Source organism: Saccostrea cucullata, unplaced genomic scaffold (assembly GCF_032062105.1).
Source record: "Saccostrea cucullata isolate Sc308-1 unplaced genomic scaffold, CSIRO_AGI_Scuc_v1 ctg341, whole genome shotgun sequence".
NCBI classification, from domain to species: domain Eukaryota; kingdom Metazoa; phylum Mollusca; class Bivalvia; order Ostreida; family Ostreidae; genus Saccostrea; species Saccostrea cuccullata.
This window is the reverse complement of record NW_026930542.1, coordinates 31,512-58,214: the sequence shown is the minus strand read 5'-3', so window position 1 is coordinate 58,214 and position 26,703 is coordinate 31,512. Positions and strand designations below refer to the sequence as shown.

Sequence of the window (26,703 nt, the reverse complement as noted above, 5' to 3'; positions counted from 1 at the left end):
GCATATGGATAAAAATATTATATTTGTGATATAACGGGAAAACTTCATCAAAAATGTTATATCATGTTATATTATCATGGTATTGGTTTGAGTGGTAAAATAAACCAAATGCCTAGGTAGTAGGTCATTAAAAACAAAACATATAAATGAAATAAGGAGATGAAAATTTCATGTAGAGTACCAAGGTGTTACAAAGTAAAAAAAAGGTTGATAATATTTGTTATTGATCATCAGATAGTAAAGAATAAGTAGTATAAGAGAGGAGAATTGTTAGGGGTCACAGATGGCCATGGTTATTGCAAAGGACAAAGAGGGGTTGTGTGGAATTATGTTAAAAGGTTTTAAAATTGACTTCTTTGTACAGTTCTGCAAAGGTCATCAACCTGATAACTTCACAGTATCTGTGTAGTAGGGAAAAACTATATAGAAGCAGAAAAATCTTATTTTATGTTTAAATAAAGTTGAGTCTGATAGCAGGAACATTGTCTCTTTTATCCACTGATGCTAATATGATGTTGCCGTTTCTATTAATTTCATTGTGATATTTTTTCAAAGAAAATAAGCACATGAAAATGCCAAAATTTAGTTTTAAGAATATTTTATATAATATGTGCGTTGACAAAATTTTTTAGAGAAATTTATGGTAATGATGTATGCATAATCAACACTTGTGTATTGTGTATTCTCCTCACCTTAGATTATGGACATTTTATATTCTCCTCACCTTACATTATGGACATTTTTTCCTCTCAGGAAAAAAAAAATTGAATAAAATCATGTTTATATACAGTTGTATTAAAGTATTCATTTTTACTAAGGTATTCCTTATGAAATGCTTTTTCTTAAATATCCATAGGTTATTCAATAAGTGTAATGGTTTGAAGAGATTAAGAGATATTAAATTTACATATTTCTGTTAAACAGGTTTTGAAATAACCTGATGAAAAAAGAAAAGAATTGAAAATGAAAGTTTTATGATTTAGACATTTTTATTCAAGCGGGTACTTTGTTATATAATATATTTTGTTGACCAGATGTCATTGAGTTCATGTACATACTTATTCAGCACAAGGTTAATATGCTACAGGGATCTATGCAGCTATTATCAGTTACAAGGATTAATCAACAGGATATAGCTTTTATTGACTAAAAGTAAAAGTCAGTTTTGTATTTTGGAATGTTTTGGATTTATACTAGAGATATTAGATTGAGACCTGGTACTCTACTGTTTATGCAGGAGGTTGAGATGAAGATTGAGTTTTGTAGAAATATTTAAAGAATATAATTCATTTATATAAAAATAGAATTATGAATTAGAATTGATGTTGTAATTCATGGACATATTGAAATTCTTTTTATTTTACAGAGTGCAAGCAAAACAGCTGAATTCAAAATCCAAAGTAAGTTTGTTTAAATTATTTGATAAAATATGAAGATGGATCAATACAAATGTATAATAATCCATAACCTGAAGATGTTAAAATTCAAATTTTCAATATTTCCTTAAAAAATCAATTTCACAAAAAAAATAGATGTGTTTATGAAACACTGATGCCCCTGTATGGCAGCATTTGGCAAATTTTGAAAGTTTCTCAAATGTATCAAACTCCAAGGTCAAGATATGAAAAAAGTGTTGTTACCCCAAAAAATGGACTTGTCTTAGTGAATATACCCGTAAAATACAGAGGCAAGCACAAAAGTTATGCTGAGGGTTAAACCTTTTTAATTTGGGTCAAACTCAAGGTAAAAAAAAATCATACCCAAGGAAATGTTAAAGAGTCAAATTAAAGGGGACCTAAGGGAAGGCCTAATCATAAGAAATACTAATGTGAAATGTTAGTGCCGTAGCAAAATAGTTCAGGCTCCAAGGTCAAGGTCAAAAGGTCAATTTGTTGGTATCCAAGGGATGAACTTGTCAAAAGGAATATACCTGTGAAATGTGAAAGCCCTAGTACAAAATGTTCAAAACTTATCTTTAATGTTTAAATTTTATTTAAAAATAGGTCTGATTTTCAGGTCAAAAGGTCAAAAATATACACCTTCCTGGAAAGGTCATGTCCTAATGAGTATGAGACCCTAGCACTAGCTGTTCAAAAGTTATAGCCAAAGTTAAAGTTTGGTAAATGTTTGCAAAAGTAGATCACACTCCAAGGTCATGAGGTCAAATGAAACAGATAATGACAATGAATAAGAAAATTATGTCATTGTTTGAATTGTCTGAGAAAACTGCTATCTAAAATGGGTTTTAACCTACATGTAAAAGCATTGATTTTTACCAAGTAAAATGGCAATCATCTCTGGAAAACATGCCATCAGGTGATGTATTTTATGTCACAGAAAATCAATAGTCTCTGTTCAAAATCTAAGGTGAATTATTTATTGATGGATGTAACATTTCCGGTCTTGTAAGATGGTAACCATTCCATCTGAAGGAAACGTTTGATCTTTGAAAATTAAATACCCTAATCACAGTATCCGTGAATGCAGAGGAATAGTTAGTTAATGAGATTACTTCCTCATTTACATAAACTTTTTTGTTAAAATATGAATCGACAGACTCTAGATTGATCTAGAGTGATCCAACATCTTACCAAAGTAGTTCATACCAAAGATTGAATTGAAAATTTAAATAGATTTGAATGGAAAAATGATGTTTTTTTGTTTTGTTTTTGGCAAGAAAAATGTAATTTAATTATTGTTATGCATTGTAATGATATTAGTTTTTTCCTGTCGAGATAATTTATTGCTATTATTTTTTTTTTTTTTAGGAAATGGCATTACAGATGGATCTAAGAATTCTCCTTGTGCAAATCCATTGAATTTCAGGTAAAGAAACCTTTTTCTTGATTGCATGTTTTACTTTGTTGATTTAAAAATCCTTGTAAGGAACAAATTTATTCCCGATACTTCTGTTGATTCAAAAGAAATATTTCAAAATGTTTGCTAGATTATAAATTAATATGTCAAAGTCATAAAGAAAGGTATAAAAGCTTCAAAAGATAAATCTTAAAATAAAATTATTGCCGCATGCTTTAGGCTAGATTTTTTAAAACTCATTTTTAAAAAAAATGAATATCAATTCATTTTCCCCAAAAGAATGATGATTCAATTTAAATCATTTTTAAGCTATTTTTAAAGTGAGAAATATATTGGAGTATCATTTTGTACATTGATGATTCATAAAAAATTATGCTTTAAATCAAATACTGTCAATCATTAATTTGCGAGAACTTAATTTTCATGTAATTATGTGAGAATGTCTGCCTTTACTCTTAAATTTTGCATTTCTTCATGGATTATATTCAGCAATAACCAGAATGATTGAATTTTTTTCTTACTAATAAACAAAGGACTTGGATATTAAAATTAGGTGTCTTGAATATTTAACGATCTACATTATGTGAAATTTTGTTTACGGTGGATGTCCATTAAGTGATAGATCATTGGTCTTTGCATAGGTATGTAAAAAAACATTGAGATTTTGTCCATCTTGATAGAAAATGAGGTCCTTTGTATGTAGACATTCATTAAAAGTTAGGTATATATTTATATGTATAGAGCAGAAATTAAAACTATTTTAATATTATACCATCTGTTTAACGTCACCTTATATAAGTGTGATTGTACAGCAAATGATGATAGCTTATACCAAAACATAGCTGGAATTATTGTGTACTTGTAAGCATTTTGCTTCAAATTGCAACATTGAGAGTGTTTGATTTTGTTATTAACATTTCAGAAGTTCAGAAAGAGAGCAGGCAGCAGACTCAAGTGTGGTAAGTATGCTGTTTCTGATACTTATCTAACAGTAGTGTACAATTATTGTAACCTAGATAATGCTAGACAGGTAGAGTACAACCTCTCTGTGTACATAGCCAGCACTGAATTTACCTTTTATGTCAGCTAACTCTGGCTATATTTTTACATCACTAATTGTCAGTTAGCTAACACAATACAATGTACAATGATATCCAGTTTTAACTATCTGGTATACTAATCTCTCATTGATATCGAACCAAATATGAATTAGTTATATTCATAGATAACCAAGCTGATACTTGTTATAGTTTGCTGGAACTTATTACAGTAAATCTTGGTTAGAATGAAGTCATTGGGACCAGTGAAATTACTTCACTATTTTCGTAATTCATTATATCCATATAAGGATTTCATTAAATGTATATAGCTGGGGATCCCAGATAACTTAGCTATATCGGTGAATTCGCAATATCCATGTTCATACTAAATAAGTTTTACTGTATTTTATAATCCATTATTAACCACAGTTAGGAAAGTCTATGTTCATAGATACCCCATAGATAATCAATCTTCTGTGATACTTTGATACACATCTAATTGTGGCTTTGGATGGTAAATTAGTTAGTAGGTTAGTATGTCCATTTTTACCTACTAGTACTAGTTAAGGTTGGCATTCTATCACTAATGTATCCCAAACACTAGCAGTATTCTAGCATAGCACTGGAAACATACATGAACTAGCAGAATCAGAATTTAGTGCAATCTTCAACTGCATAGCATACTTGTATTGGAAGCAACAGAGCTTCTATGTGTAAAGGCCACTAAAATATGAATACAGCTAAAATAAGTACGTTAACAGTATCTTCATTTAAAACCTAGCTCATAACAGCAAGATTTACATGTTTATGTAGGGATTCATTGGATAAGCCTGAGTTTTGCAATGTTGATCATGTTTGTTTCTTAAACAGCTTCAACAAATCACTGAGGAAGTAAAATAATTAGATGTTTAACAGCACGCTTCATGGATTAATAGTGCAATATTAAATCCAGCATCTTCCGGTTGGTAAAACAGTAGCACTTAATACTAGAACATTAGGGTATACTTAGCTCAGGAAAGCAAAACATTTGTGCATGTTGGTTTCTCTTCATGAGCATAAATAGATGCCAGTTCTGCAGGATTATGAGGATTGTGGATGTGTATAGATATATTGTTTATATTCAACACAGATATTGCTAACTGACAACAAGATGGTGTACATGAAATAGCATGGCCCCCTTTAAGCCATCATAAAAGACTGGCAGGTGGAGTCTGAACTGATTGCCTGATCTGTATCTCCAGGTGGCCATAATCAGAGAGAAAACAAACACCAGTGTACTCTACTGTATCACTGAGAACACACTAATTTAATTTATTACATATTTTGATGTATGCAGCTGAAGAAGTAATTATTTTTGTAAACAGAAATTGATTTCCTCTTTGTAATAAGTGTATGTAAAGGAAGTTGTAGTCTTCGAAGTTTGTTAAAAGATAAATGCAGCTTTGACTCAATTTTGGGAGGAAAATGAAATATATTTGCAAAAAGAAGGGTGGGGTGGTCTTAAGATTTTAATCAACCAATTAAAATACATGAAGTTGAGATATTTTAGATACATGTATATTTAAGTTGTTGGTTTTTTCTACAGTCTATGCCTTTTTTTTTTAAATAAAAGATTTTTTTTTTACAAAAACAAGCCATTGAAATGTTAAGGATCAAAAGAAAATGAAATGTGAGCACTGGGTTTACTAACTAAACGTTCCAAGAATTCATCACTTTTGTAACATGCTCACTTTGATTAAATTTTGCATTTTGTAAAAGCATTATTAGAAGGAAAATGTATAATAAGATGTTCAAGATTAAAATTTGGGGATTTAATTTTCCTGTAGGTATTAGGTTTATTTTTCGTATGAAATAAGCATTTAAATACATGCAGCATGGTGCATGTTTTGCATTTTGTGTTTATATTAATGGAGCCTCTCATCTCCAGTGATTGGAAAGTTAGCGATAAAAATATGTGATCAAGTAAACAATTAGGTATTGATTTTCCTTACACTCGGAAAAATGTTCTGTCAAAGTACCTTTACCTGAGAAGTTTTTTAAAAGAACTCCTGTTTGTAAATGGACTTGAACATGATATATAGCAAAACATTATCATAGATATTACCAATGGAATGTCAGATAAACATAAATTTGATATTTTGTGATTGACCGACATCACCTCTTAATGGAGTGATCTGTTAGATCTACGCGCAGTGGGTCTGGATTCTACTATGGATTGGCATTCACTTTTGACAATGTAATTTTTATTGTTAGATTTGAAATCAACAGGACGACTTTTTGTTTCTTTGCAGAGAGCTCTGAATACAACTGATTCTAAACCACCCCCAGTGTCAGTCAGCGGGCCAGGCACGAACGCCCCAACAAAGGAACAGAGGTAAATATCATTACCTAATTGTATGTTGTTAAACAACAGTTTAATGAGATAACTGGAAACTTTTAGAAGGTTTCTTCAGTGTTAACTAGTGTGAGTCAGTTTACTGTTTTCACAGGTGTTGTAAACTTGCACTATGTGCAGTGTGTAAGCTAAGGATAATTTTTGAAGATCTCTGTTTTCTGTACGACGTGTTTATTGAGTAATTGTTCTGACAGATCTGTGGTAGTGCGTTGGTACAGCAAACCCTGTACTGTCTGTAACAGAACAACTAGTCCCTGCCATCTACTCGTCTTGGGCATGAAATTGTTATTAATAGAATTTCATCTTCAGAACAAAGGAATCAAATCAGTGTTTTTCCCTAATCCAAACATACAAAAAAATGTTAAAACATGACTTGCAGTTTTAGTAATGAGATAAGATTTATTTTAGAACACTTATTGAAGTTCTTACAGGTCAGAGATAAGGATGAGGGTGTTATCTAAGTTTAATGGCAGCCAGTTTGATGGTCCATTTAAAATGACTTTCAATCCTAGCAAATTGTCTGTAATTCAAGCTTTGGTGTATTGGGTGTAGTTGCTGTATTCAAGACATCAAATGATTATCTTGCACGTCTTATGATAACTACAGATATATATTTTTTTACAGGATTTTTTCATTTTAAATGTTTAATACAGAAAGTTAATGGTCATGTGAAAAAAAAGTTTTATATGATTAATACAGGAATTAATTGATCTTGATTTCATGTGCATATAGGTAACTTAAATTTTTTTTAATGATCAATTTTGAATTAAATAGGTAAATGTTTATTGCTTTATGTCATTCAAGGCCAGCTTTTTTAATGCACTTTTAAGGGTTATCACTCTCTTAAATTTTTATTTTGAATGAAGATGTATAGAGTTTATATAATGCTTGATCAACCAAGCAATTCTTTTGATTCTTATTACCACTTTGGGTAATTCACATTCCAAATTAAAATCAATCCCAGTATTTATATTTAATGCATATTTATTGAATAAGTGAATGAAGCAATTATTTTGCCAAAAATTGAACAGCTACTGGGTTATTAGATCAGAATAACAAAAGCAAATGAGAAATAATATCTACAGCTATAAAAAAAATCTATTGATTGTTCAGTCTCTCGGCATAACAGTTGTTTCATGGTTGGCAAGCTTGCTTCAGTGCATTGCAGTTTATTCTAAATTGATTGATGTTATGACCCTGTAGAAAACAACTCCCATTACAGTGTAGAAGATTTTGAGTTAAGTTTAGATCAGACCTAGTGATTCGACAGCCCAATTCAGGTGGACCCAGACTGAGGCTTTCTTTAATGTAGAAACTCTCAACAGGTAATGTTTTCATTCTTAGGTCACTAGATCTTGTTTGGGTGCTAAATGTTATCTCATTTTCTTTCTCTTTATGTGTTTTATCTTGTGCAACCTAGTACAGTGGATTCCTCACTGGTAGCATTCATTTATTGTCTTTAGAATGGCAGGCAATTGCAAGCAATTATATCTTGGTGAAAAGGGATTTAATGCATGTGATATATTTAGTCACTGAGCTAATCTAGCATAACCTTGTAAAGAAAGTACTTTGTTGATCGGAGCAGACACAGAAAAACAACATGGTTTCTATACTAATGAATGCAGACTCCGGATTGCAATGTTTTATGGCAGTAAAACTGAATAGATATCCCGTTATCTTAAGTTTCTTGTAAATAATCTTGTAAACGGAGGGTATATTTGTATTTCCACTTGCTATTGATTACCTTCATTGCCAGATTCAGACACTGGCCTGCTGCAAAAAAATAATTGTAGCAGGATTGGTAAATCATCAGTAATTGATTCATTATGGCTAAAGCCTCTCAGAAAATCACACAATTGGAAAGAGAAATGTAGCCCACAGGTAAATGGGTAATCACTTCTGCATTCTCATCAAATGTTAAAATGACTGCATAATTAATTTTCTTACTTTGGAAGTTAACACCTTATCCATGGAAGTTGTAGGTGGATAATGCTAGACAGTGTTATCTAACTTACAGGTTTTGATATTTTTGTTGTTAGAAGAAACCAAAATATTGAAACAGACATGATGACAATCATAACACATATATCATGAATGTGTTTATGTATGTATGGGGTGTTTTTTAATTAGTAATTATATATTCCACCTTATTTAGGTCATATCAGATCTCTAAACCCATCTTAAGTACATGTAAATTGTAACTGTGCAGACACATTGTTAGAGAAATCAATATCTGCAGAGAAGTATTAGTTCTCTGAGCGTTATCAGACTGATATGTGATAGAGTAGATCAATCAATGGTATTGAACTGTGTTTATACTTCCTGTTTGTGTGAGAATTTGATGTGACAGGTAGGGATCAATAAGAAACAGTCATTCAGAAACAGGGATAAGGATATTTGATTTATATTAAGGTAATATTATTAATCCTATTTTCAGGATGAACTCTGGAGATTCAAGTAGTTCATCAGAGGATGAAGATGATAGTAATGAATCTGACAGCGAGAGCCAGTCTTCAGAGGAGGAGGATAAAAGTGACGACAATGAAGACGATGATGATGATGACGATGAAGATGACGAAGAAGAAGAAAAAGCAACTCCTGCCAAACAGAATTCATCAACGTCAGACAAGGGGCTTGATACATCTGTAAGTGGCAGGATATGCTCCAGGGTTCATGCTGAAAGTTACATAATAAAACCAAGTATATAGCCAACACAGCAGCAAGAATGTCATGTTTCAACTAAGTATCGACAATTTTTAGATAAGCAGAAGTTCACTAATCTGTTGAATTAAACTTGAAGTTTCATGATTGTGTTCTTGAGTTTTCACATCTTTATCATTAAAAGTATAAGATATGCATGAAGAAGATGGCAAGGTGGCATTTTTTCTCGAGTTGATTTGACTTGTAATATTTGCATTGAAGAATTGTTTAAAGTTATGGTGTTTGTGATGTATTTACTGAATTTTTTTTTTCATTGGAAAACAAACAGAAATTCATGGTTACATCTCATTAAATCTTTTGTCAATTTTTGTTCTGTTCCAGAAAAGTTCCACATGTTCCACATGGGCATTAAGTAACTTCATCAAAACAAATGTGGAATCTCCCATTTCCCAGCTTCCAAGTTCCAATGACAATTCCAAATTGTCAGATAAACCAAATACAACCACTTCAGAAAGAGACAATGAACAGGTGATCAGTGACCTGTTGGCTAATATAGACGACCATACAGGAGGACATGATTGGTCACCCGTGTTCCAGACAAAACAGAAGCATACTCAACAGAAATCACCATTCAGCATTTCTAGTGTACATCAGTCCCCTCCATCTAGAATCAGCAATCAGACTTCATCAAGTGAAAAACTCAAGACCTCCACACCTGATTCTAAGAGTCGAGTGCGGAGAAAAAGACAGAGTGAGCCAGTTTTATCTTCTGATGAATCGCAAAGTGAAAATGAGGAGGTAGATGTAGAATCAGTGACTCCTGGGAAAGAAATCATTCCCGAAATCTTGAGGAAAAGTGTGGAATCTGTGTCAGAAGTGACGAAAAAGTTAGATTTTGACAGAGGGACAGGTGGGTCTGTTAATCGAGTGACTCCAAACAATTTCACTGAAAAGAAAGTGAAGACCAAAGACAGGAGAGACCAAACAAAAATAGGGAGTAGACGACAAAGCAAAGAGAATAAGGAGAATAATGACAAGAAAAACCACAGCTTTGATGATATTAAAAATATTATAGAGCAAATCACTGTCAATCCCCCCTTGTCACCTATTCCTAATGTTCCAGAAAATTCAAATCCCAAACCTTCAATTCCAGGTTTAACTTACAATAGTAATGGTAAACCCAGCATCATTGTTCATCTTAACCTGTCTTTAGCAAAACCAAGTGTCAAATGCAATACTTCCCCTAGTACAGTGTGTTCAGAATATAAGGAGAAAGAGTTGTGTTCAGACATTAAACATGAGGAGAATGTTAGCGATAGTGATATGGATATAGATGACGATATCGTAGACTCCAAAGTTCTCATCGAATGCCCTAAACCAGTATCCCCACAACATAATACCATACCAGTGCCATTTTCATCGCATTACTCGCCTCTGACAATGAATGGTGATATTACCACTGCAAAACGCAAATCAGACTTGGACTTCATTGAGAATGATAAAAAACGTGCTAGAAGTGATAAAAGAAGTAGCAAAAGAAACAGTTTAGGAAGTTCTCGAGAGTAAGTGCTAACGTATCTCTAACGCATTCATGTTTCTTAGTTTTCATAATCTTCATGTCATAGTGCCATTAATTACATTGATGTGCATATTAATTGGATATAATTACATTTTTTTTTTATTAAAAAGAATTATGCACAGTGTCATATTTGGCAATGTGAAATGAAAAATTATGCAGGCTATATTTAAATTATTTGTACAACTTGAAACTTTGAAGTGTTTTACTTCAATCATCAGTTTAAAAAAAAACCTGCTATTATATTTTTAAATTATATGAACATACGGTTGAAATTTTGTCATTGACAGAAATGTTTTAAAAAAAATTAAATCAAAGTTTTTTTCAAGAATAATTAAAAAGCAATAATTTAGTTATGTTTATTGATTATTTATAGTACAAATCTGAAGCTTCAATATAGATTCTTAATCACATATTTAGTAGATATTGGATGACACCATAGCTATTCATAGAACTGCATGTTATCTTACGTTTTAAATAGATTAAAGAACACAATTGTCATTTACAAAAAACAATTGCTGATTGGTCGAGAGTTTATAAACACCATATGCAAGGGTTCAAAGAGTACTTAAAACCCTGAGATGTCAATTTTGCAATCATATTGAACACAAGTAGTTTTAAATAGGAAAACTATTGAACATTAAGAGTTTATAAATGCAATTCAAAGATGAAACTGTTATCATTTTGTATAATATTTCACAAAGATGGTTATCATTTCAAAATCCTCAAGCCAAATTTTAGAGTGAACATGTACTATAATATCTTGATAGAGATTGAATTATTGAAGGTGTTTGCTTCTATAAAGGCCCCATATCAATTTGCTGTGGTTCTCAACATTTTTATGACAATATTTTGAGTGCTTTTCAACCTGCATCTGCTCATATTATAGGCTCTTGTTTAATCTGTACACCTGTATATTTAATTTTGTAAATTTTATATTTTGTGAAATGTAAACAAAAAAGAACTCTGGCTCTAGATATTGAGGTTCTTTTAGCACTGTAACAAGTCCAGAGTTCCTGTCCCAATTGTGGATAAGAAATTTATTCCATTCACGTAGGAAAGATTTTAGGGCCTTTTGTTTGGGTTTAATTAAATAAGTTTGTGTTTTATCAATGCATCAGGTATACATGTACCATGATCTCACAAAAAAAATCATCATTGCTGTAAAATTTTTATTAAGCTAAAATTATTATCTTATGTGCTATTTAAGGTATTCCATCCTTAAAACTCTCAGTTCAATGAATTTATACACACATAATTGTTGATCTGAAGGAGTTGAATACTGGGGTACTTAGTATATTTCATGTATTTAGACACAATTCTCAATTATTACCTGATACTATCTGTATTCAACTTGATACAAGAGTGGAAATCCTAATTTCTTACCTTGACCTCTCCTTGAAGAGCTTTCTCCCTCTGTTTTTAATTATTATGAAACATTTGAAAAAAATAATATGGTAAAAAAATCACTTCTCTTGATTAAATCCTTTAAAATTGAAATCAGGATTATTATATACAGTGGATATGTAGGAATATAAAATTGGGTCTGATTACAGGGGTTTGTATTTTCCTTAAACATTCAATTGCCCAAGGACAACTAAACTTGTGAAATCCACCAGTCTATAATATTAATTCAATAATCCATAACAATTTATTAATCCATTGCTTAAATTCACTACATTGGTTAAGTAAAAATAAGTGTTTGTCAAAGTGTGTGTTTTTACTCAAATTACTTCTTGTAAGGCTCATTTTGTAACACCCTGTCAAACCTTTACCTGTTTGACAAACACATTTCTTCAAATTTTGAGGAATTTCATTTTGATATTTTTGTAAAAACTAATGTTACATATTCATTAAATTATATAATAGATATCATTGTACTTTTAAGCTCTAGGTTTCTAAAATTTACCTGCATAATGACTGTTTTGACATTTTATGTAAAGAATATGCAAAAAATACAAAACACAGCATTCCTGGGGTTGAATTTTAATAAGTGATACAGCTAAGATGACTATTATATGTACCTGTCAAAAAGTAATCAATATTTTATACACTATTATACATGTATTATCTTTCATATTTAGGTATTTTTTTCAGTGAAACAGAATGTTATTTTATCAGTATGCAATATTTTATCGAGCATGTTGTAAATGTACTGTGTGATCACACTTTGTGAACCAGCTTTTAAAAGTACAGGCTACAAAATGTTTTTAGTTTTAAATATTCTTGTGTATTTTTTCTTTCCAACACCTTTGGTCTGACAGGCTTTAAGAGGTTGATAATTACATAGTCTCCTCATAAACTTGACGTCCCAGACCCATGGGCCACTTTTTTTTAAAATCTCTATATAAACTGTAAGGATGGAATACCTTAAAACACTAGTCTAAAAATGCATACTTCAAGTTTTATGATTACATTGATGTTCCAAGTCTTAAAAATATTTAAATATAATTTAAAATAGTTAGATTTCAATATTTTGATTAAAAAATATTATTTCTGTTTCTCCCAAGTTCCTTTTTAAGCTCAAAATGATAATGTTAATCTTTTGATATTGTGTACAAATGTTGATCATTTGTATAATATAATCATTATGATGATAAACAAATTTTGTGTTGAAAATTTGTTGTTATCAAATGTGAATTTAGTGTGTGAAATCTGTGTTTTTTTAACTGTAGATTGTTTTTCTGTATTTAAGCTTTAATTTTTAAATGCATATTAAAGACCAATAAGCAATGTATGGAGTATATTTCTGATTTAATTCATTTTATTAATTTTTAGGAGAATAAGTCACACCAATGACCATGAATGGGATATGAAACACCCACAGAGGTCAGAGGGCAAGGAGAGAAGAAGCAGTTCTAGTAGTAATTCTAGTCAGTTCAGTAGCACCAGTAAACAGTCAAAGAAAACCAAAAACCAGAGCACAGAACCAGACATGACAGGCCACCAGTTAGATGACAAGGTCAGGGATTGACAAGCTCATTTTATATCACTGTTAAATCCAGTGCTAATATTGAAGTACTTTTAAGAAAGCAAAATGTCAAAAACAAATTTAATACAAATCTAGTATCAAGAGACACCTCATAATGAAATCTTCTGCAGAATTTATTTTTCATCAATAAATGGAAAAAATAAGCTTAGAATTGATGCATCAAGGGTATATGAGTTATTTAGGACGCCTCAGGATGTATGCAATACAATATATATTTTATCGTTTAATTAAATTTTAAATTTTGAAAGTTCTTTAATTTGTCAAAGGTTTTTAAATCTCTGTGAACAAATACAAAATCAAACCAAGAAATAAGCATGATTTTTCCCCAGCAGATTTATCAGAAGTTGATTTTGAATACAGTGTATTTATGACTCCATAAACAAATTACATTTACAATACCCTAGAAATCATATACAATTTGTATTGTATAACAAGACTGGATGTGCACTGAACTGTTATGCATGTTTTTAAAAAGAAGGATTTAAAGAAATATTTCTCTCTTTGTGTCACAGGAGGAATTGGAGGTTCCAGGAAATGGTCCAGAGAACAGTGGTCAGTATCCTTCCTCAGTGGAAATGACCAGTTATTCTCGAGGGGGAGAGGGAGATGTGGCCCATGTACCTAGTCCCCAGACCCGCAAGTCAGCTAAAACCATGGATGACTGGTGAGTGCTAACTATTAAAGCTTACACATTTAAATTTAAACAAACTTCTGTAAGAGTGATAGTAAAAAATCATTTTCATATACATGAACAACATCATAGATGTCTGAAATTTGTTATTTTGAAAGTTAAAGCCAATACAGTAAATCTCAATTATGAAGAAGTCACTTTTAAGAAAATTTTGGTTTTAAGGAAATTTTTACAAACTTTGTAAATTATGTTTATGGCTATAAAGAATCTCAGATATAAGGGAGCAACATTTAGATCCCAGAGACTTCTGTATAATTGAGTTTTATGGTATGTATTTGAAGTTTTTATAAACAATTTGTCTCTGATTATGCATTTGTCTTTAAGGAAGCCTTTTTTTGCATTTGATCAATAAAGCATCTTTACAAAATAAACTGGTAATCTAGCAATGATTGGGAGTCAGTGGATACAGGCAGTTAGTGCTCAGACAGTCAACCTGTCAGGGGAAATCTGTAAAGTAGTAGAGAGCAATCAGGGCAGGAAAATCAATTGTGTGATCAGAATTAAAGGAAGCCTGATAGTATGACACCTCAGTAGCTTGCCTGATAGATGGCTTATGTTTGTCTTGTCAATACATTCTATTACTTGATAATTAAGGCTTCTTTATTGATTCAGCGGCCAGACAGTCCTTCTACACCTCATAAGCTCTGTAAAATGTCATTTTTTTCAACACATTACTGGAAAAGTACAGCTATGACCTCACTAGCTCTGGTTGCGATCCTGTGTTTGGCTTTATAGCTTATAATCCTAAAAGTGATCAATTTTGTCCTTATAACAACATAAAATATTTCTCACTTGAATATTAATAGAATCATGGATGCTGAAAATTATTTTTAAAAAAAAACCTAACATCAAAGCAGAGAGAAATCTTATTTTAGTGTCATTTCATACATTGATTGTGTTTTGTAGGTGTAATCTTTCACCAGATACCTACCTCCGCCATGCTAAAGAACTCAAGCACCAGGCAGACAACATGAATAGCTCAGTAAGTTTGTACCTCAGAGCAACTTCAACCTTAAAGTCAATTTATTTCTGGATAAAAAGTACAATTCCAGTACATTTTTGCCCAAAATATCTTTAATGTTCACTCTTCCCAAACTTGATTTGTGTAATCATGGTTTTATTTCCTCAAAATTTGCCTTAGGCATGAAAATGAGAAATAACAATCTGTTTTATTGTAGAGTGATAAGCTGCAAAGAGCCATGAAATACTTAGAGTCATTTATAGCATTTATACAGTGTGGGTATGCCATGGAACGAACCAATGTGGAGCAGGGCAGAATTTTCACCATGTACAGGGACACAAACAAGCTAGTCTCGTAAGTCTGATAAATAATAGAACACAAACAAATTAATCTTATAAATCTGACAAATAATAGAAAATAAATAAACTAGTCTTGTAAGTCTGACAAATAATAGAACACAAACAAGCTAGTCTTATAAGTCTGACAAATAATAGAACACAAACAAGCTAGTCTCAAAAGTCTGACAAATGAAAGAAGAAGAACAAATTAATCGTATAAATCTGACAAATAATAGAAAATAAATAAACTAGTCTTGTAAGTCTGACAAATAATAGAACACAAACAAGCTAGTCTCGTAAGTCTGACAAATTATAGAAGACAAACAAATTAATCTTATAAATCTGACAAATAATAGAAAATAAATAAACTAGTCTTGTAAGTCTGACAAATTATAGAACACAAACAAGCTAGTCTTATAAGTCTGACAAATAATAGAACACAAACAAGCTAGTCTTATAAGTCTGACAAATAATAGAACACAAACAAGCTAGTCTCGTAAGTCTGATAAATAATAGAAGACAAACAAATTAATCTTATAAATCTGACAAATAATAGAAAATAAATAAACTAGTCTTGTAAGTCTGACAAATAAAAGAACATAAACAAGCTAGTCTTATAAGTCTGACAAATACTAGAGCACAAACAAGCTAGTCTCAAAAGTCTGACAAATAATTAATCGAACACAAATAATAGAACACAAACAAGCTAGTCTTATAAGTCTGACAAATATTAGAACACAAACAAGCTGTTCTTATAAGTCTGACAAATATTAGAACACAAACAAGCTTGTTTTTAAGTCTGACAATTGATAGAACACAAACAAGCTAGTTTTATAAGTCTGACAAACACAAGAACAAAGAAGCTTGATTTGTAAGTCTAACAAAAATGGACAGAAAACAAGCAAGTTCAATATTTCTAACAAACAAGGCTATAAATCTGACAGGTAACAGAGAATGAAAAACAATGAATGAAAAAAACAAACATTTTTAATAGAGATAGTGTTAAATGGTGGTAATAGAAAGTCAGAAATTAAAGTGTGAGAGAAAAAAAAAAAACTTTATAAGTGAAATTTTTAGCGAGCCCCAAATTAAGTGAATTGTCCTAAAAAAAACAGTAATTTTAGTGAGCATTGATTTAGCAATTTTATTTATGGTGTTTAGAAGATAATGATAACATCTATTGCAGAATAAATTTTTAAAGATATTTGATTTTAGCAATTTCAATATCCTTGCTAAAAATGCCAAAATTGAATCCTTGCCAAAATTTCTGCTTACATGGTAGAAGGACAAAAAGGTGATATCCAGTTCATTTGAATTCTATTGTACAGAATGTTGGTATAAAGTTGTGTAATTTATCATTTGAGGTTTCTGTGGTTATCATGATAGAACATGAGAGCTCCAGTTGTAGAGCAGTCAGAGATAGAGATACCCCCAGATAATCAATAACTGAGGTTTTATGATACTTTGTCATAATAACTTGTTGTCATGTGATTTATTTGTGCTCCTCTCTTTGCAGACATATAAGCCGATTGAGAGGAAGCCATGAGTCAAACAATAACTTGTCCACCAAGGAGAAAATCATATCCGTGTTGAGGTATCCATTACTTCATCTCTACCTGAAATTAGTATTGATTGAAAAGTTGGACAAAATAAAAACAAATTTGATGAGAAATGTCATCCAAGTTTACCAAATTAATCCCTGTGAATAACAAAGATTACTAAACAGAAGCCTGATAAAACTGTATGCTTGAAGAATTAAAAAAAAGGCTATTACTGAAGATAAATAAATAACATGTATCTCAATTCAGAAACCTATTTGATTAATATTGATTTGAGATGTCATCATATTTTTGAGGAGACATTATTTAAAGTGTACATGAACTTCAAATTGTTAAAGTCTTCAATCATTACCTTAAACTGCTACAAAAACAAACAAGAATTTAATGAAAAAACATTCCTTAAAGAATATGAAGAGTATGTTGAGGCTTGAAACATTTATGAGAATTGCTTTTGCAGCTACTACTTCTCTCTAATTTTTCCTTTACAAGTTGCATTTTGTATTACAGCTTGAGAATCCAGTCATTGTTGAATCTGAAATTGTACAAGCTGAAAAAGAACGATACTTTGAAGCTTAAAAGAGCAATCGAGGATTACAATAAGGTATGTAAATCAGTACTCAGGGAGGGATGTTACCTAAGTTAATTAGGTACAAATTCATGATAACCTTACTGAAATGGTTAGAATCCAGAATTATGAAGGTGCCTAATAATAAATCTATTCTTATATTCTTCTCTGAGCACTTTTATGTGTCAATAGCTCAAGTATTTTTTTAATTAAGTCTATCAAGTTTTTTTCTTGATCTAAAGACATTTACAAAACAGTTAGATGAGGTTAAAGGAAGACAGCCAATGTATTTAGGTCCCTCTTCATTGAATGTCAAAGTTTAAAGGTCTGAGCCCACTCTGGGACTCTGTATAATTTAGAAAGTCTTCCTGTCACTCTTGTTTGATAAGTATTAAAACCTCTGCTACAATCAGTAAGTGTTTCATACATGTAATTGATATTGTAGACTACAGCAAGCAAGCCACCCCCTCAAGGCCTCCCTATTAGTCATGCCCCGTCACCTCATCAGAACAGCTGGAGCACCCGCTCTAACAGAACCCCCTCCCCCATGTCTCCCACCCCCTCCCCAGCTGGCAGCACAGGGTCACTGGAATCCAGGGTAAGATTTATAAGCAAAATACAGTATTTCCACACATATTTAAGATACTTTTGTTATTATTGTTAAAGTTTACTATTAATATGTGAAAAGTTCTATTGTTTGAAATACTGTAACTTAATTTTATTTAAAAAGGAGTCTTAGAATAGGCTATTCATATACCATGCATATTATTTAAAATGAACCATACAATATACATTGTCTCACTATCAAAAGTTTGAGCAATTCTTTAATTTTTTTCTGAACTTTACAGGGCAGTAGTACTGATCTCACACCCTCTAAACTTCCCAATGGTAATGTCCATATGTCCCCGGCCACCATTGCATACCCACAGCGCATACATTCCATCACACAACAATACATCACATCTACCGGCTACCTTGTACAGTCTCATGACCTCTGGGATCAAGCTGACATTATCATGCAGGAAGTCAGAGGTAAGGTCAAAGTTTAAATGACAAAAATGTAAATTTTAGAGTTAGTGAAGTTTTAATTGTGTTTACTCCAATTGTTGAAGAATAAGATTGAATTTTATATTCTTACAGGGTTCTTTGATGATTTAGAGGAACACTCAGAAACACTGACTATTCAAAGCAGTATGCAAGACTTAATCACCTATCTCCAGAAAGTTGTAGAGAAGTTAAAAGACACTTAACAAGAATGAAGGAAGGAGTTTTATACAGACTGGTGCTCACCTGTGGTTGTCATCATTCTTGATGGGTGTTCAGCAATTCTCAGTGTTCTCTTTAAGGGGCCAGCCACAGGGTGGAAGGATGGCATGACATAATATTTGGTGCTCAAAGTCGAAAGGTCAAAAGTGGATTTGAATTCATCCAAGTGAAGGCAGCTATAACATGACAAAATATATATCACAATTGTGCTTTCAATCAATTTGCGAATAGTCGCCTTTCTCCAAATGTGATACAGAAAATACGAAGGAGTTTCAAATCTTATCTAGTGCAAATAAGTTGTGTGTGAAACAACACCTAAAACTTCATAGTATAAATGGTAGATTATGTAGTAATTTGACATTTGACAGAGGCAATTTACAACATTTGTTCATCTAAGCATTTCCACTTGTTTTGGTCTTCCAAGGAAGTTTCTACTAAGGATTGAGCTTAACGCAAAGGGGACATTAGTTCATTATTCACTTCGGATTGTTGAAACTTTTTTTTTTCCTTTTTTATGTATCCAGTTTGTTTACGTTTGTGATACTGCATTGATCATGAAGCTGATTCAGATTTATACTGTGAGAATTGTTGAGATTTTGAGGTCACCAGAATCACTTGAATGGCCCATTGCAATCTCTCTGTGTGCTCTGTCACCTATATGTAATCAATGAAGAGTTCTTAAATCTTCTGAAACCACCAAACCTGTTCCAACTGAACTTGGTCTGCATCTATTTATGATTTGTGAATTTTAGGCACATCTACAAAACATTGTATCTTTACATTTAGCTTAGAACTCTCTGGTAACTTTAAGAACGTTAAGACTATGAGGCTTCATGCAGAGGTTAAGTAATTTGTAAATATACCTATATAGCCCTTTTACGAGGGTTGACCGGTAGCTAGGTATATCAACTACACAGAAAAGTAAGCAATCAAGCATGAAGTGCAAGGTCAGGATGCTTTTCTGTGAAGTCAATATACAGTGGACCCTCATTTATCCGGACGCTTTGGTTCCTAGTAATTTGTCCGGATATGTGAAGCGTCCAGATATCTGAATTACCAGTTAAACAAAACAATATAACATTTAAAAATTCTGTTCCCATGAAAAGTCGTCCGGATACTGAAGCATCCGGATATCTGAAGGTCCACTGTATCTATGGATTGACCTTATGAAAAGGCTATATTTGTATAGTATATGTCAGACAAGATATGTATAATAAGCAATAATATCTCCACCTTGATTATAAAGTCATTTAGTGGGGCCTAAAGTGGGGTTATATATGATTTCTATGAATCTTCCTCCTCAGTTCTGATAGAAGGCTTGTAGTGTTAATGTACTTCACAAAAGAAGCATGTTTACTTTAAGGCTGTAGTTATTTTGTATTGAGTTGCTGCTGATACTCAGGTGACCTCTATGGCCTATGGGCCTTTAGTTCGAATTTTGATAATGTTGATTAAATCAAATTGAAAGTATTTATTTTTAAGTTGTAAGATGCGTAAAGTATTCATTTTATATACCGTAAACTAGTCAAAAGAGTCCTACACCAAACCACTGTTAAACTCTTGATATAAGATTATTGCACCATGAATTCTACATATGTCTTAAAGGAATTGTTTACTTTTGCCATAAAATGATGACTTCCAGTACCAAATTACAATTTGGAAAACTGCCAAAAATGCCAGTAAACTCAACTTAGTATTAGAACTCTAGAGTGATTAATATTTCAATTACAAGTTTTAAATGCTAGTTTCAAAATACAGTATTTTGATTAGTTACATGACATACAAAGGCTAATATTCTTTTGTGCAAATAATGATCTCATGAAGAATAGCAAACTGAGTACTTAAAGTAGATAACACAAAATAAAGCTATACTCATCTTTAAAAATCTCTCTACATGTTATATAGCTGATTGGCCTTCTCAACAAGAATTTCAGTAATCTTCATTGTTTCTTGTAATAGGTTTCTGATGGAGAACAATGCTGACAGAAGCTATCTAAATCAGCAAAAAGTATTCATAAGACTGTGTAAACGCATGAAATTCACTTTTAACTTACACCTTAGAAAATTTTTGTCATTTTTTCACACAAATTCTTAACAATGAATCTTTAAAACATAATAAGTAGAATCCAAACTCTCTTGGCAAAAGCCTGATAATGTTCTTTTATAAAAACATGAAAACCTTCCAAATTTCTTGGCATTTTCAAAAGAATGCTAAAATATTTAAAAAAGGGGTGGGGGGTTGCACACAGGAAATTCAATTTGTCTTGGGTGCGATTTTGGAAGAGTGCTATATGCATCAATGGTATACAGAAAAGTGCTAAGTCAACCACTATACTATTTTTCTAATTTATTTGAGTGATAAAAATATGATGCTATTTATATGCTATAAATTAATGGTGACATATCAATGAGTCAGATGAACATTGGTATTGTCACAAAGATGTAGTCATGGTAGTTGCATTGTCAGACAAATTTTTTTTTCTTGGAGAGAGTTTGTAAAATACAAACAGCTAGAACACTTATGAAGAAATTTTGAAGTTCAGAAAGAAACTAAACCCTTGCTGCTCTGTGATATATAATAAAATGTTTTAATGTTAAGAAACAAGATATTCTTTTCTGTTTGCAATATGGTAGAGAGGATATTTATTAAAGAGCTAATATGTTGACATTGAGACTATGACAAGATTTTATTGATATATAGATCATGTGATACTGCGGAGAGCCCGAGATCTGGGGATTCCCCGCAGTACATGACCTTTGATCCCGTGTCTGTGACCTGGGCTTGACTGCTATATATATATATTATATATTTGTTATGAAGCTGAGATGTTCTCTATCAATTTTAAATTTGTTGTTTGTATGGAATGTGGAAGCATTTTTAAAAACTTTTTGCATGTACAATATGTATGTTCAGTGATTGTTCTCTGTTTTTGATGGCAATATGATGACATTGAATGCATTCCCAAAGCACTGATTGAGTCAGTGGCCTTAATTTTGTAGGATAGAGAGATTGAATCAACAGATTTAATTATTATTTTTCATAAAATTCTGGGTCAATGCCTACATCAAATTCATTCCATTAGATGCAATTAAATGATTATATAGCTAGGTGAAATGTCAGGAATGACATCAAAATTTGTCTACCCTGTTATTAATTGGATGATTCTAAAATTATATGCATTCCAGGCTCTGAACATTATGTAAATTATGGTCACAAATAGAAAATCAAGCAGAAAAAGCATTAATTATTTTTTAAATTTATGAACAGTTAAAATTTCGCTTTCATTTTGGAGGTATGTAATACCATTCAGTATTGCCATGATGTTTTAATTAAGTGTAAAAAAAACCTTCACTAGTTGCACTATAAATTTTATGAATTAAGTATGTACTTTATTGTATGTTAAAATCTTCATGCCATATCATTTTTTTTTTTGTCAATTTCAGATTATTTATTTATTTAAATTTGTAATGTGAAGTGATAAGTGCTTAATTTCTTTTATGTTCTGATAACTTGGGAAGTACATAAAATTATGTATTCTATACATGGAATGTCTCGTGAAGAATATGAAAAAAAATCTCTCAGGTCATGTTTAATTTTTTTCTCAATATCCATGTACCTGAATCTCTAGTTAGTGGAAAGATCTGTTCCACCAAGGTTGTACCATGTTTTATATGTTGCCCTGTCTGCTTCAGTGTTGGCAGGCCAGCCCGCTCTGTGACTGGTTGTGTCTGTGGATAGCTTACTGTTACCACATGTGTATGTCATCACTTATCATTAGGCCAAATTATAAATATAAGAATATTTATTGTTTATTATTAAAATGACACAAATGATGAAATCAGTTTTGTTCTTGTTTTTTCTTTCAATTGGTGCTGCACCCTCAAGGTTTCTTTATCAAATGCATCAAGTCATTTGACAACAATACAATATTTTGGTTTTAAAATCAAAATGTAAAAAGTATCATCCATACAATTTATATGAGTGCAAGGTAAGGAGTGCGAGAAGAGCAGTTTTAGATGTCCCTTGGAAACTCATTTTCAACTCTTTTTTAAATAATTAAAATACTTGCATTGAAAAGATGTACATATAAACCATCATTATCTTTAACTCTATGGTACTGAGAAAGAAGGTACTTACAGATATCTGAGGAATCAAGATATGAAATTGTTGAAGAGTTTTAGTAAGTGTTCTTCCAATTCACATTTGATATACATGTATTCATGGTATTCCAGATAACAGGGTTCAAGATACAGTACTGTAAAATCACAAATTCCTGTAGGGTCAAGTAGGGTCAAATTTTCAAGGTTTGAGGAAAAAATATCGGTTTGTGGGGATAAGATTTCATTTTTAGCTCACCTCGACGAAGTCGAGATGAGCTTATGCTATACCCCCGGCGTTGGCGTCGGCGTCGGTGTCGGCGTTAGCGTCGGCGTCCCAGGTTAAAGTTTTAAGAGCAAGTCCATTACCAAGTAACTATAAGCCCTACCTGAACCAAACTTGCATGGATGATGCATCTAGGGGTGTACACTACCAGACTTGCTTCGGATGCTGGATCTGATCTACATTTTCTAGATTAGTGACCTGGTTAAAAAGGTTAAAGTTTTTGGAGCAGGTCCATTTCCAAGAAACTATAAGCCCTACCGGGACCAAATTTGCATGGATGATGCATCAAGGAATGTACACTACAGACTTGCTTCAGAAGCTTACACATTTTCCAGAGTGACCAGGTTAAAGTTTTTGGAGCAGGTTAAAGTTTTTGGAGCAGGTCCACTCCCAAGGAATTATAAGCCCTACCCAGACCAAACTTGCATGGATGATGCATCTAGGTATGTACACTACCAGACTTGCTTCGGATGCTGGATCTGACCTACATTTTCCAGATGAGTGACCAGGTTAAAGTATTTGGAGCAGGTCCATTCCCAAGGAACTATAAGCCCTACCCAGACCAAACTTGCATGGATGATGCATCTAGGGATGAACACTACCAGACTTGCTTCGGATGCTGGATCTGACCTACATTTTCCAGATGAGAGACCAGGTTAAAGTTTTTGGAGCAGGTCCATTCCACAGGAACTATAAGCCCTATTTGGACCAAACTTGCATGGATGATGCATCAAGGGATGTACACTACCAGACTTGCTTGGGATGCTGGATCTGACCTACATTTTTATTCCCAAGTAACTATAAGCCCTACCTGAACCAAACTTGCATGGCTGATGCATCTAGGGATGGACACTTCCAGACTTGCTTCGGATGCTGGATCTGACCTATATTTTCATTCCCAAGTATCTATAAGCCCTAGCGAAACTAAACTTGCATGGATGATGTATCTATGGACACTGTGTGCTATCTGACCTACATTTTCATTCCCAAGTAACTATAAGCCCTAGCTAAAGCAAACTTGCATGGATGATGCATCTTAGGATGGACATATATTGCTTCGGATGTTTAAATATTTTCCATACAAGAGACTTGGTTAAAGTTTTGGGAATGATCAATCCGAATAACTTGAAGACCTTGATATCTGCATTATTAACAGATATGAATATTTGTTTACACTATACATATGCATATTTTTCATGCTACAGGCTTAGAAATGTGTATATGCCACACACAACTTGCAAGAATATTGTTGTTGGGATGAATACTAAATATTAAGAAAATATGATGTGAGATTTGCATTCGCTGATAACATTCGTCGAGGTGAGTTTCGTAATCTTTGATTACCTATGTTTGAAGAATGTTTAGTGTAGTAATGCGTAAAAATTTTTACATTTCATGGTAGACATAAGTTTGTGGGTCTCTCCATATCTAGAAAACAATGAAAATTAACCACCACCCACCAACCCCGACCCCCGCACAAAAATTAGTGATTTCACAGCACCCAAGTTGGACTATGTAAACTTTCATTTCTATGCTCAAATTCATGAATTCTAATATCAACCCGTAATACAAAGGCATGAACTATTTTTCAAAGACGTGCTATTGTGTTATAAAAGTAATGAGTATTTTTTCATGTAATACAGTGTATATGTAGTTTAAAACAGCAAATAATGAAAATACAAATTGACAGAATATACTTTGAAGTATCATTAATCAACACACAACCTAATGTGAACCTTTTTTTCCTTTTAAATAGTATTCTGTATATTCTTTCATACACCGTTTCAGATATGGCGCTCATTAGTGACTAAAATCGCTTTCAGTTTATTTCCATATTCGAACATACAAGCTGCCAGATACATTTTAGTCTTTGAATGCGTTATGTCTTATTCATGTATCTCGAAGACATTTGTCTTTGATCTAAACATCTGGACCAATTGAGCAACTTCTGATTATGATCAACACGACTGTATTTAATTTACATGCATTCATCGAAGCAACTGGAAAGTACAGTAAAATTCGGTTATAACGAAGTCACTGGGACCTATGAAATTACTTCATTATATCCGTAATTCGTTATAACCATGTAAGAATTTGTTAAATTTATATAACTGGGGATCCAAGATAACTTCGCTATATCTGTGAATTCGCAATATCCGTGTTCGTACTAACCGAGTTTTACTGTATTTGAAGCCACTGCTGTTCATCTAAAACAATGCCAATATTTAATATGAGTATGAAACAATGTTCTGGGTATATGATTTTTCTATTTTGGCCTTGTAGAGTGGAAAAGAAGCTGTGTAAGTTTTTTCTGTGACCAAGTAAACAGTAAAAACCACATGTCGCTGCTGAATTCTGAAAACATTTCTAATAGAATGTCATGCTTTGCAAAGTGTTTGGTTGATTGCAGAATGGATTTGACGAAAGGATCGTCAACTGTTGAAGAGTGCCTTCCATAAAAACTACTTAAAAAGTCAATTAGAGTGGGTGTTTCAAATCCCAAATCCTTATTCATGCAATATTTAAATATGTTCTATTCAAACAGAGGTCAGATAAGCTCATCTGAGCTAATAATTTATGCATTATTTTGAACTTTTAAGCCTATTCAAAACACCTCATTCAAAAACATCGCAGCTAGACTAGATATAAAGAATTTATAAGAATTAAATCTGCTATTATAGCATCATAGCAGCTATGTAGATGCAAGATTGTGAACACAGCATACTACTAGTACAAGTTAAGAAACACTTGGTCACAAACTACATTTATACTTTCGTATCGAGTATGAAACTAGGTGCAGAACTGTAGCTCTCTGAAAAAAAAAATGACAGACTGGAGAGCTACAGTGCCACCAATTGAAAAAAAAACTGTATATTTATTGCACACCAAAAAGTGCGCTGTTTCTCGATTTATTTCTCCATGTTTTTAAAACTGTTATCTAAAAATATTACTAACCGTGTGTTCCTAACATATTCTTCCACTGTTTCCACAACAAAACATTCCTTATAATTGTTGTCAATAACCCTGCTGGCCCCGAAATTGAGGTCATTGAACATTTCGTCTATTTGTACTGCCATTTTGGTTTGCAAGATAATTCGGTCCAACAAGCTTCAGATGTCAAGTACAAGAGTACTTGATAGAGAAGTAAGGAAATTTTAGAAATCTAGTTTTTTGGCAATTGAGGTAAGAATTTTGGAGAAAAAAATCCACAAAAAAAACACAACTTTTTGTGCACAATAAATATAGTTTTTTCAATGGGTGGCAGTGTAGCTCTCCGGTCTGTCATATTTTTTTTTCGGAGAGCTACAGTTCTGCAGCTAGTATGAAACTTGAAAGTTTTCAAATTTCCAAAATTTCTAGACAAATTCAAAATTTAGAAATTCTGTGATGGTATATTTTTTTCCCTTCCCTCGTCCTGTTGGCTCTGCTAAATTGTGACAAAAACATGACTAACATAC

The 26,703-nt window shown here is 32.3% G+C and overlaps 1 protein-coding gene across 1 annotated transcript in view; it reads left to right on the top strand.

Moving 5' to 3' along the window:
* LOC134228941 (AF4/FMR2 family member 4-like) overlaps positions 1–22,700 on the top strand; it is a 37,569-nt gene extending 14,869 nt beyond the window's left edge. The window contains exons 6-20 of the mRNA XM_062710634.1: positions 1,367–1,400; positions 2,769–2,826; positions 3,740–3,776; positions 6,149–6,231; positions 8,690–8,897; positions 9,295–10,475; positions 13,268–13,451; positions 13,994–14,145; positions 15,079–15,154; positions 15,351–15,487; positions 16,988–17,065; positions 17,538–17,631; positions 18,041–18,193; positions 18,444–18,627; positions 18,736–22,700. Coding sequence (XP_062566618.1) covers positions 1,367–1,400; positions 2,769–2,826; positions 3,740–3,776; positions 6,149–6,231; positions 8,690–8,897; positions 9,295–10,475; positions 13,268–13,451; positions 13,994–14,145; positions 15,079–15,154; positions 15,351–15,487; positions 16,988–17,065; positions 17,538–17,631; positions 18,041–18,193; positions 18,444–18,627; positions 18,736–18,845 — 2,769 coding nt within the window. The 3' untranslated portion in view covers positions 18,846–22,700. The remainder of the gene's footprint in view (positions 1–1,366; positions 1,401–2,768; positions 2,827–3,739; positions 3,777–6,148; positions 6,232–8,689; positions 8,898–9,294; positions 10,476–13,267; positions 13,452–13,993; positions 14,146–15,078; positions 15,155–15,350; positions 15,488–16,987; positions 17,066–17,537; positions 17,632–18,040; positions 18,194–18,443; positions 18,628–18,735) is intronic.
* The last annotated feature ends 4,003 nt before the right edge of the window (positions 22,701–26,703 follow it).